The 13,236-nt window shown below is 43.9% G+C and overlaps 1 protein-coding gene across 1 annotated transcript in view; it reads left to right on the top strand.

Moving 5' to 3' along the window:
• Positions 1 to 13,236, top strand: part of gucy2f (guanylate cyclase 2F, retinal) — a 72,402-nt gene extending 59,166 nt beyond the window's left edge. Inside the window, exons 17-18 of the mRNA XM_068032771.1 lie at positions 2,925 to 3,010; positions 13,152 to 13,236. Of these exons, the coding sequence (XP_067888872.1) occupies positions 2,925 to 3,010; positions 13,152 to 13,236 (171 nt within the window). The remainder of the gene's footprint in view (positions 1 to 2,924; positions 3,011 to 13,151) is intronic.

The raw sequence follows: 13,236 nt of genomic DNA, 5'->3' as shown, positions 1-13,236 counted from the left end.
CTGGAATGAATTCAAACCCCAAGTCGAAGTCATTAAAAAGTGGAATAATAATGTAGTGGTCCTGTTACTGTGCTAGTAATCCAGAGGCTTGGAGTAATAGTCCAGAAAGTGTGAATTCAGTCACACTTTGTGGAAAATTCTGGAAGTAAAAAGTTGGTCTCAGTAAAACCGATCGTGAATTGGTCGGATTGTTTCAAAAACCCAACTGGATCACTAATATCCTTTAGGGAAAGAAACCTGCTATCCTCGCCCGGTCTGGTCTACATGTGATTCCAGTCCCGCAACAAGACGCTTGTCTCTTAACTGCTCTGAAGTGGCCTCGTCAACCACTCCGTCGTATCAAAGCACTACTAACAGTTTCAAAAGAAAGCCAACCACTATCTTCTCAGGGCAATGAGGATGAATTTAAAAAATTGAAGGTAATCAATATCCATTGAGTGGATTTAATCCATTCAATTAAGCAACATGACTGGTATGATATAAAGTGGGTCAGCAGCATTAGGGGGCAGCAGGCAGCTCTTCATCCTTGTATGTTGGGTTTCCTAAGAGCTATTTGCCTCTTCTAGTGACTGCCAGTCACAGTGGTGGCTATGTTGAATTTTTCTGTGAAACGCATTCATAAGTGGCAGCTACAGAAAAACAAGAGTATAATGCTCCTAATAAACTTTCAAACACTTAAGTTGCCATTTAACTAGTGCAATTGCCAAAAAAGTCCTTCAATCATTGAAGTCACAGCACAGAGAGGCCATTTGGCCCATCGCACCTATGCAGATACTATCTCTCCAATTGGAGCAATGTAATCACGTTCTTCAGTTTTTTAAAAACTCCTTTGTGGGGTTTTTGTGTTCTGAGAAAACCAACAGAATAACACATTTACACAGTTAGCGAAGCAGGTTCACAGATTAGACTGAGTATACAAGTGCTTGCATCCATATGGGATGAGAACTGAACCATAGAATGACAAAAGGTCAACAACCTGAAACGTTAACTCTTTCTCTCTCTCCACAGATGCTGCCTGACCCGCTGAGTATTTCCAGCTTTTTCTCATTTCGTATTTCAGAATATGTGTTTCAGCTCAGCAATGTGAAACTGCCGGTCTCCCTTTTCAGAGCCTTGCATCTACCTCTGCTGCAAAAGTTTACCCATTTTTTCCTAAAAGATGCAATGCTGTCATCTCAACTATTATGATACAGTTCATATTTCAACAATCCTTCTAAACTCTATAACAAAAGCAAAATACTGCGGATGCTGGAAATCTAAAGTGAAAGCAGAAAATGCTGAAAATACTCAGCAAGGCAGGTGGTAACTGTCGGGAGAGAAACAGAGTTAGCATTTCAGGTCAATGACCTAAACACTATCCATGCTGTCATTGACCAATTTAAAATTGATAACCCTTTGTTACTGACTCTCCAACCAGAGGAAGCAGTCTGTCCCCATTCAATCTACCATTGATAACTTTTTAAAATCTCCATTAAATCTCCTGTTAGCTGTTATGTATTCGCCAGTTTGCTGGATATTTTACATATCTGATTTATCTTAGAGCAATGCAGAGATGACACTAGTTCTCAATCAACAACAGGTTTATTTACAGTACTTTAAAATATCTCAGCACTTACAAGATTTGAACATAACATTAGCTTTCTTTGCTCCAGTGGAATTAATCCCAGTATCTCTCAAGTCTCTCCTCATACTAGTTTCTTCATCTCTGATAAAGGCTTGAAAGAGTGGTGCTCCATGGGCAGAATCTTCTGGTCTTTGAAGATTATCAGGCATCAGGATAATTTCTGGGTCCTGACCCAGTGGTGTCTATGTTCAGCACGCCTGCACAATCTTCCCAGAAATGGCCAATTAAAAGGCTGCCTCCCCATTCACCATCTAATTAAGGATGGCTGGTAGGTTCCCATGGTGGGAGGCCCAATCAGAGGGCCCAAAGAAGTGAATGGCCAGTAGCCCCCATCAGGAGAAATGGGTGTTGCTGAAGCATGTAGGAGACAGTAAGGGCACTTCAAGAATGGAAACGCTCTCTGAAGCTGTATGGAAATTTAAAAATGAGGAACGGCCATAGCTGGCAGGCCATCCATATAGAGGGGGAACCCTCCACAGGATGTCCTGTGGCTGCAGCTGTGACCCTCTGATCCCCGCAGCTCCATGATGGGGCAATTGAGAGGAGGTGTTGATGTCCCCCTGGCCTGCTGCCAGGAAGCTTCCTCCAGGTACCTGCTGGGCTCCAGCCTCAGCAGGGGCCCCATTCAACATCATGAAGATCCCCCTGGGGGTACCATCTTGCCCCAATTAGTCCCTCAAGTGGCCCTAATTGGCTCCCCGCACTATCAGGTGGGTAACCACTGACACAGTGCACCCAGAAAGATGGCTTGGAGGCGGTAGGGTTTCGGGGAGCCGACCCGACGTGTAACTCTCAGAATCTGCTCCCGAATCTGACTTCAAACCCGCCTCTGCGGGGCCAGTAAGATTCCTCCTCCAACACTGCAGTCCTCCCAGATCTCTACATTCCTCTAATTCTAGCTTCTTGAGTGACCCCCCAATTCCTTTGTCCCACCATTGGCGGCTGTGCCTTCAGCCATCTTGGCCCATAGCTCTGGAATTCCCTCCCAAACCTCTCCACTTCTCTCCCTTCCCTTAAAAGGCTCCTTAAAACCTACTTCTTTGACCAAACTTTTGGTCATCTCTCCTAATGTCTCCTTCTTTGTCTCGATATCAAGTTCTGGCTGATTACACTCTTGTGAAGCACCTTGTGTGGTTTTTCTATGTCAAAGGCACTATATAATTTCAAGCTTTGTTGTAGTAGTAGTGCTAGCATATGAAACGTCCATTACTGATATTTGTTCATTTATTTATTCACATTCGTTCTTATGCTAATGTTAACACCCAGAGGAAAAAATGGATCCTTGTTCTTCATATTTCAGGGCAAAGGCATAGAAGAAACCTATTGGCTTGTAGGGAAAGATGACTTTACTGCCCCTTTACCTGAACCTCCAGCAATCAAACCAGGGTAAGAATATGTGATCAATGGGTTAAGAGATAACTATCTGTGAGGAAGGCCATTGTGAGAAGCTGGATGGTGTATTGATCCACTGTGAACCAGGCACATTGTCGGCTGCCGAGGAGTTTCTGACTTAGGACCCAAGGCAGCTTTCAGATGTGAGATCCTTCTTCTATCCATCCATAGGCTCTCAGTCCCCATTCCTTTCTCAATGACAGTCTTTAGTTTTGTTGATTATTGTTAAAGCTAGATGCTCTTGCTTTCATTGGATGACACGGAGACTGCTTGGGTCGGTAGTTTTTGCGAATGTGGGCATCACTCCTGCCCTGAGCCTTTATGAGGGTGAAGGAGGAGTGAGGATCTCATATCCTGTTAACACGTGAGAGACAGCATGGTTAATGAGTGAGAAATCAAATTCTGTTGTGTTGGTTGATGGTTTGTTTGGGCTGCAGTCCACAGTTAAAAAGGATCCAAGAGACAGTTGGATACATCTCTGACAGGATATGGTGTGAAGACAGGTTGGGCGTTAATCTCTGAAAAGGGAACATTTGCTGGCTCTATTGTCTTTAACTGCTCCTAAAACATTCCTACACTGTCATCCATAAAGTTGGCCAGGCAATGGCTGAGCCGACAAGGCAGCATTATGGGACAATTGCAATGTCACCATCATGTCATAAAACTGGTGGGACTTTGATTCCATTCATTGAGTGGAACCGTGGGCTGAGTGCAGAATCTATGATGGCGGTGAGTTTTGGAAGGGATGGGTGGGGTGGAGCGTTAATTCAGGTCAAACAGAGGACTAATAAATTGAAGCAAGTCATCAGGGGAGGTGAAAAGTCCTAAAGAAAATTTCAGATAGAAGGCAGAAAGCTGTTCCTTTGTGGCAGGGGTGAGGGTGGCAGCCTTCAGTTGCTGTGGTTATAAGTTAAAGAAGACTAAACAAAGAATTTCTTTCACTGAGAGTATTTAGCATCTTGATGATGTAATTGGTGTAGTGACCATTACAGTTACAGCCATTAATGGTGTCACCATTCCCTCCTATAGTGAAGCAGGTAGGTGGTCAAATCTCACAGTGCAAAAGAAACACTAATTATTGCAGATTCAACCTTTCAGTTTCCATGATGTGCCTTGAAATTTACACTGCACTATTGGGGTGATCTTGTGATTCCACACTTCTCGTGAGGAAGCCACATTTGTGGAATACAAGCTCTGGAGTTAGGGCTTCAATGCTGCAGCCTGGAATCTCTGACCTGAGAGCCTGTAAGCACCGTTAGCTGCTGGAAGTGTGGGATCACAGAATTAAAGCTGATGCGTCTCGTGCCCCGTGCTGCATGTGGCTGGAGTTTCACACCCGCTGGTTGGGACTGGGTCCACTTTGTGGGAAGGTAAACCAGGTGGGGTGTGTGACAGGTAACTGATTAGCAACCCTCGGCTGCTCAGTGGTAGCACGCTCACATCAAAAGGTTTGCGGGTTCAAGTCTTGCTCCAAAGATTTGAGCACATAATCCAGGCTGACTCTCCCAGTGCAGCACTGAGGGAATGCTGCACTGCCGGAGGTGCCGTCTTTCAGATAAGACGTTAACCTGAGGTTGAGCCCGCTCTCTCAGGTGGATCTAAACAGTCACAGGGCATTATTTTGAAGAAGAGTAGGGGCCAATATTTATCCCTCAACTAAGAACAACAAATACACAGATTATCTGGTCTTTCATCACATTGCTGTTTGTAGGAGCTTGCTGTATGCAAATTGGATGTTGTGTTCCCTACCCCTACATTACAACCGTAACTACATTTTAAAAGTATTTTATTGGCAGGAGTGTTCTTTAGGACATCCTAAAGTCATGAAAGGCACTATACAAATACAAATTCTTTCTTTGTGCCTCAGACTGCGTGCCTTTTGTTAAAACTGGACATTGTGCATTGTTATTCTCAAAGGTTTGTAGATCTAGATTACAGACAGCTTAGTAGTTCTATGTTACTGGTACTTTGACCAGGAAGGATGTTATGACCAAATCTAAATCTGTCCTCACTTCACACCCGCATGTACATTTTGTAAGTACATGTATATGCATTGCCCAATGATCTGGATAAAAAACCTTGGCTGATCTTTCCTGTCTTTGGCCCATGGCCACTGACTCCAATTATAGCAACCCAACTATTGCCTCAGGTGAGACAAGCTAACTCTGCACAAATTAGAAATTGAACTTGGGGACTTCAGGCTTTGTATGATTTGGTGCCCCTTTAACATTCACCAACACAACTCGGTACAGGCTTATATTAAAAAGAAATAACTTGTGTTTGTATGGCACCTTTCATGATTTCAGGCCATCCCAAAATGTTTTCCAGCCAATGAAGTATTTTGAAGTGTAGCCACTGTTGCAATGTATGAAACACAGCAGCCAATATGCACACAGCAAGATCCCATAAACAACAATGTGATAATGATGAGTTTTTTTTTCATTATGTTAGCTGAGGGATAAATCTTGTCCAGGGTACCAGGGAGAACTGCCCTTCTGTTCTCCTAAATCATGCCAATTACTCAACCAAAAGATGAATTAACAAAGCCGGATACGATTAATATCCCATTCCAATGACAGTGTCTCCGACAGCACAGACACTCTCTCAGCACTGCACTGGAATGCCAGCCTAGATTATGTGCTTAACCCTGGGATTGGGGCTTAAAACCAATAACCCTTAGCTTCAGAGGTGAGAGTGAGACTGACTGAGCCAAGTTGAGACATAAGCAAAGCAGAGAAAGGAGGATGGGGCACAATGACAGATGTGACAGCCTTATTCACTGCTATGCTCAACTCACCCATCTAATGGGATCCCCATGAGTCAAACCAACTGTACAAGAGTCACACAGCTGTCTAAATATCTTCCACAGAATTAACGGTCACGGTTTGCAACTGGATGAAATTGGAGAGCACAGAAAGTTAAAAGCAGAGCAGCTCCTTGCAGTGAAGGAGTGACTGAGGTAGTGTGATGTTGGTACATGTGTAGCATTGTGGACATTGGGTTGTTCTTTAGTTGTTTGTGGTTGGTTGGTTTGTATCGTGTTTTTTTTTTTGCCTTTGGGTTGTGATGTGACATAAACAGTGTTGGTGATGGAGGCTGCTTTGTTTACTTTAATATCATTTCTCTTTGTTTCATGTGCCATGTGAAATGGATGCTTTGCATTACCATGTCATGTTCAAGAGTGGGACCTCTCTCAAAAGGGCTTGTAAAAACAATTGTCACCATAAAAATTGCACAAAGAACCAGAGATTAGGCGCCCAGACTGATGATGAAATCTTTGTGTAGCATCTCATAGGTTCTGAAGCTTACAGCAGGTCCGCCACTACTGTCATACTGAAATACACCTCTCCAAAGCCTGTTGAATTCTTGACCTGCAATAATTTTGTTCATACGAACAAGGAGCAGAAGTAGGCCATTCAGCCCCTCCAGGCTGCTCTGCCATTCAATAAGATCATGTTTGTGTCTCAATTCCACACTCCCATCTACCCCCGATAACCTTTGATTCTCTTGCCTAACAAGAATCTATCTACCTTCGCCTTAAAAATATTCAATGACCCCGCCTCCACCACATTCTGAGGCAGGAAGTTCCAAAGTCGCACAATCCTCTGAAAGAAAAAATGTCTCCTCATCTCTGCCCTAAAAGTGCGACCCCTAATTTTAAAACAGTGCCCCCTAGTTCTGGACTCACCCACAAGAGGAAACATCCTTTCTGCATCTATCTTGTCAAGACCGTTCAGGATCTTATAAACGTCAATCAAGTCTCCCCACACTCTTCTAAACTCCAGTGAAAACAAGCCCAGTCTGACCAACCTTTCCTCATAAGACACCCACTCATTCCAGGTATCAATCTAGTAAACCTCCTCTGAACCGTCTCCAATGCATTTACATCCTTCCTTAAATAAGGAGACCAAAACTACACACAGTATTCGAGATGTGGTTCCACCAATGCCCTGTATAACTGAAGCATAACATCCTTACTTTTATTTTCAATTCCTCTCACGATAAAGGATAGCCTTCCATTAGCCTTCTTTATTATTTGCTATATCTGCATACTAATGTTTTGTGACTCATGCACTAGAACACCTAGATCCCTCTGTACCTCAGAGTTCTGCCGTTGTTCTCTGTTTAAGTAATACTCTGCTTTTTTTATTCTTCCTGCCAAAGTGAATGGGATGATACAGCCTCGAGGGCATGTCCTGGATGTGAAAGGAATAATGCTTTGGAGTTACAATTCTAACAAACTCTCTCAGGTGCCTACTGTCCAAAGGAAGGAAGCTCGCCCATTATTTTGCAGGGCCTTTGCTCTGTTTATGAATGACGACTGGTAGCAATGCGCTTAAGAGGCTTGGTTCATGGTATTATAACAGATGCAAGGAAGAAGTTGTCAACCGGTAGGGTTGCATTTCAAGATCTCTTCAGATTATTGGAGGTCTAACATGTACTGCTTGCAATCTTCAGGGTATTGTGATAATTATGGGAGTCGTATAAATTGAATACAATAGTTGTCCAGTCATAGTATTAGTGACATTAACTGTTTCCTGTTGGTCCCTCTGTGAACAATGATCATTTCAAGCCCAGCATTGCCTGCATCAGGTGTTGATCAATGCTGAAACTCGTTCCTGCAATGCGTTTATCACACTATGACTTTTCCTGTGAGGAACCTCCAGCCAAAAGAGTTTTTATTGTGTTTTATCCTTTGCCTAGAGGTATTTGTTGAAAGGTGCTTGGCGAAGTATTGGTCCAGATGTTTATGATCATGGATCGGCATCACAAAAAGTGGCTGATACCAGACCCCCTCAGCCAGAGGAACAGTAAAATATTTTGGTCCCTCATTACCTATAAAATGCTTTAGGATGCCGTGAGGTTGGGAAAGGTGCTGTAACACTTTTTAAACTGAAAGTTGGCAGGATTGAAATCAGACTGTGACCCTGTGGGGAATTGAATGCCTGCATTCCATCTTTTCATAGGGCATCATGTTAACATTGAGTGCTCTGCAGCGAGATACTGGCCTGCATTGGGAAATTCCACAAAGAACCTTTATTGTCTATCCCTATAGAACTGAGTAGTTTGCGAAGCCATTTCAGAGGGCTTTGTGGATCTGGGTCACATATAGGCCAGACTGGATAAGGATGGCAGATTTCCTTCTTTAAAGGAATTTAGTAAACCAGATGAGTTTTTAATGACAATATGATATTTTCATGGTCACCATTACTGATATGAGCTTTTTATTCCAGGTTTATTTAATTAATTGAATTTAAATTCCCCAACTGCCATGGTGGGAGATGAATGCATATTTCTAGATTGCTCGTCCTGTAACATACGCACTATGCTACCGAGCTTTATCCAAAGGAATTCAGGTGTGGATGATAGTGTGCCCAATATAGAGCACAACCAATTTTGCAGTCATTGAAATTAATAGATGGTCCATGATTCAGCGGCACAATCCTCCGCTTCTGAAATCCTAATAATGATACACATTGCACAGATGTATTCACTTATCCTTATTATCTATTAGTCGAGCAACAGCTAATGATGTCATCATAGAATCATAGACTAGTACAGCAGAGAAGGAGGCCATTCGGCCCATCGTGCCTGTGCCGGTTGCATGTTGGTCACCGGAAGCGAAAAGGTTTGTACCTAGAAGGTAACACCATGCCATATCGGCTCCACTCATCAGAGGACTGGACCTCACACTTCAGAAAGAGTGAATGCTTCTGTTTTATTTACTGAAAACATCCTTTTATTTTTCCCTAATGTTCTTCCCAAAGGTATTGAGTTACAGGCTCCAAGATGCCGGCTGCTTCTCTCACACCTTTTCTAAGTGGCATTTTCAGTCTCGAGTGTTAATTTGGACTGTAGAAGTTAGCACCACATTCAAACTGGTCCAAACTGAACATGGGTCTCTTCCAACAAGGATCCTTGAACAGTGATCGGGAACAGGAACACTAGGTGATGTTCTTGTCTCCATTGCTTAAGTCCAGGGCAATAAGATTAAGTGATCTAGCCTTTACTATCACCTTGGCTAAGATCAGCCAGAGTGGAAATTGAACTCATCACCTTCCTGTTCTACATGACTCAGTACAACGCTGGGCAGTCCACTGAAAATGCAGGCCAATTATTGATCACCTGTCTCATTGGTCTTTTCACATCACCTGGACTGAATCCTGCACGAAGCTTCCAAAAGCATCAATGGGAATTACACAAACGTTTGGGTCTCACCTTTATGGAACACAACATAAGCTATGGTTCCAGTTGTTTCCTCACTTTCTAGGTAGCGAAAGAACTTGCATTTATATAATGCTTTATCTCCAACCTCCCTTTTCTCTCCACATTCCATAAACGTGTTGTCGCCTCCTAAATCCATGCCCACCTTTCACACATCTCCACATGTGAGCCCCTCCAATCAGGTTCCCCCACCTACCTCAGCATTGAAACGGTTCTTATAAAAGTCACAGATGACAAGACTAGGGGCCACAGATTGAAGGTCTTGGGAAAGAGATGCAGGGGGACTATGGGGAAGAACTTTTTTACGCTGGAACTTGCTGCCCACAAGGGTGGTGGAAGAGGAGACAATCAATGACTTCAAGAGAAGGTTGGATGGCCATTTGAGGGAAATTGACTTGCAGGGCTACGGGGATCAAGCGGGGGAGTGGCACTGACTGGATCGCTCCATGGAGAGCCAGCATAGACTCGATGGACTGAATGGCCACCTCCTGTGCCATAAGTGACTCTATGGCATCCTTTTTGACCCTGGTAAGCTATACCTCCTCATCCTTCTCGACTTGTCTACAGCTTTGACACGGTTGATCTCACCATCCTCCCATGCCTCTCCCCCATTGCCCAGCTGAGTGACACTGCCCTGGCCTGGTTCCATTCTTATATGTCCAATTGTAGCCAGAGAATCATAACAACAACAACTTGCATTTATATAGAGTCTTTAACATAGTAAAATGTCCCAAGGCACTTCACAGGAGCATTACCAAACAAAATTTGATGCCGATCCACATAAGGAAATATTAGGTCAAATGATCAAAAACTTGGTCAGAGGTTTTTTTTTCAGGAGAATTATCTGCAATTGTTTCTCTTCCTGCTCCAGCACTGTTACCTCTGATGTCCCCCCCAGGATCTATCCTTGGCCCACATCAATTTCTCATCTACATACTGTCCCGCAGCAACATCAGCCAAAAACAGAGCTAGTTTCTACATGTACGCTGACGACACCCAGCTCTACCTTACCACCTCTCTCAATCCCTTCACTGCCTATGATTTGTCATGCTGTTGTCTGACATCCAGTATTGAATGAGCAGAAATTTCCTAGAATGGTAAAATGGTTACAGCACATAAGGAGGCCATTTAGCCCATTAAGCCTATTTCAACACCACGCAAGAGCAATTTAGCTAGTCCCACTCTCCCGCCCTTTCCCTGTAGCCCGGCAATTTTTTTTTACCTTCAGGTGCTTTATTCCCTTTTGAAAGCCACGATTGAATCTTCCTCCACCACACTGTCAGGCAGTGCATTCCAGATCCCAACCACCCGCTGCATAAACAAATTTTCCTCATGTCGCCTTTGGTTCTTTTGCCGTTCATCTTAAATCGATGTCCTCTGGTTCTCGACACTTCTGCCAATGGGAACAGTTTCTCCCTATTTACTCTGACCAGACCCCTATGATTCTGAACACCTCTATCAAATCTCACCTCACCCTTCTCCAAGGAAAACAGCTCTATCCAAGGGACTTTGTCCCTGGAACCAATCTCACAAATCTTTTCTGCACTCCCTCTAATGCCTTCACAACCTTCCTAAAGTGTGGTCCCCAGAATTGGACATAATACTCCAGTTCAGGCCAGTGTTTTATAACCATAACCTCCTTGCTTTTGTACTCTGTGCCTCTATTTAGAAAGCCCAGGATCCCATATGCCTTATTAACTGCTTTCTTAACCTGCCCTGCCACCTTCAATGATTTGTGTACATACTACCCTGCATCCCCCCACCCCTCTGCTGCTGCACCCACTTTAGAATTATGCTCTTTGTTTCATATTGCCACTCCTCATTCTTTCCACCAAAATGAACACTTTCCACTTCTCTGCATTAAGTTTCATATGCCACATGTCCACCAATTCCACCAACCTGTCTATGTCCTTTTGCAGTCTATCACTATCCTCCTCACAATTCACAATACTTTCAAGTATTATGTCCTCTACAAATTTTGAAATTGTGCCCTGCACACCCAAGTATAGGTCATTAATATAGATCAAGAAAAGCAGGGGTCCTATCACCGACCCCTGGGGAACCCCACTTCCTTCAGTCTGAAAAATAATGGTTCACCACTACTCTCTGTTTCCTGTCACTCAGTCAACTTTGCATCCATGCTGCCAATGTCCTTTATATTCCAATGGCTTTAATTTTGCCGACAAGCCTATTATGTGGCACTTTATCAACCCCCTTTGGAATTCCACGTACACCACATCAATCGCATTACACTCATCAACCTTCTCTGTTACCTCATCAAAAAACTCACTCAAGTTAGTTAAACATGATTTGCCTTTATCAAATGCATGCTGGTTTTCCTTAATTAATTCACATTTGTCCAAGTGGCTATTAACGTTGTCCCAGATTAGCGTTTCTAAAAGCTTTCCCACCATTTTTGTTAATTCTTTCACGGGATGTGGGCGTCGCAGGCCAGGCCAGCATTTATTGCCCATCCCTAATTGCCCTTAAACTGAGTGGTTTGCGAGGCCATTTTGAGGGCATGTAAGAGTCAGCCACATTGCTGTGGATCTGGAGTCAGATGTAGGCCAGACCAGGTAAGGACGGCAGATTTCCTTCCCTAAAGGACATTAGTGAATCAGATGGGTTTTTACAACAATCGACAATGGTTTCATGGCCATCATTAGACTAGCTTTAAATTCCAGATTTATTAATTGAATTCAAATTCCACCTTCTGCTGTGGTGGGATTCGAACCCATGTCCCCAGAGAAATACCTGGGTCTCTGGGTTACTAGTCCAGTGACAATACCAGTACGCCACCGCCTCCCCTCCCATTGAGGTTAAACTGATTGACCTGCATTTTCTGGGCGTGTCCTTACATCCTTTTTTGAACAAGGGTGCAACATTTGCCATTCTCCATCCTCTGGCACCATCCCTATATCTGAGGAAGATTGGAAGATTATGGCCAGTTCCACCCTAATTTCCACCCTTCCCTCCCTCAGGATCCTTGGATGTATCTCATCAGGTGCTGGTGACTTATCAACTTTAAGTATAGCCAGCCTTTCTAGTACTTCCTCCTTATCACTTTTTAGCCCGTCCGAGGATGGATAGTCAGAGTGCGAGTGAGATGGAGAATTAAGGGCAAGTGACCGAAAGTTCAGGGTTATTCTGGCAGACTGACAGCGGGACTCAACAAAGTGATCACCCAGTCGGCACTTGGTCTCCTCAATGTAGAGGAGACCACGTCATGAGCAGTGAATACAGTATATTAAATTGAAAAAAGTACAAGTAAATTGCTGTTTCACTTGGAAGGACTATTTGAGGTCCTGAATGATGGAAAGGGAAGAGGTGATCGGGCAGTCATTGTATCTTCTCTGCTTGCATGGGAAGGTGCCGTTGGAAGTGGTGGTGGGGGTGATGGGGATCATTGAGGAGTGGACCATGGTGTCACGGAGGGTACGATCCCTATGGAATACAGAAAGAGCAGGGAAGGGAAGTTGCGTTTGGTAGTGGCACCACGCTGGAGGAGGCGGAAATGGCAGAGGATGATCGGTTGAATGTGAAGAAGGTGAGGCAACCCTATCTGAGAGGGAGGGAAAGGGATGAGGAGAAAGGTGTGGGAGATGGGATGGACACGGTCGAAAGCCTTGTCAACTATAGTGGATGCAAGCCTTCGATTGAGGGAAAAGCATGACATATCAGAAGAACCCCTGTGGAGGAGAGTTTCGGCAGAACAGAGGTGATTGCCACTTCTCATCCAGGAATGCCAACACTGTTTCTCACCACAGGTGCTGCCTGACCTGCTGAGTATTTCCAGCACTCTCTGCTTTTGTTTCAGATTTCCAGCTTCTGCAGCAGTTTGCTTTTGTTCCTGAATATAATAGTTGGGTTTTCTGATTTTATTTTCTTCTCTCCTCATTTCTTCCCACAGGGAAGACTGGCAGAAGACGGTGACAGAAGAAATTAAGATGATGTTCAAGAAAGCAAACAGCATGGCTGACAAACACAGGGCATGA

The sequence above is a fragment of the Heterodontus francisci genome, chromosome 6 (assembly GCF_036365525.1).
Source record: "Heterodontus francisci isolate sHetFra1 chromosome 6, sHetFra1.hap1, whole genome shotgun sequence".
Classification (NCBI taxonomy): domain Eukaryota; kingdom Metazoa; phylum Chordata; class Chondrichthyes; order Heterodontiformes; family Heterodontidae; genus Heterodontus; species Heterodontus francisci.
Note: the sequence above shows the minus strand (reverse complement) of the source record. Positions and strands in the feature narration are given on the sequence as shown.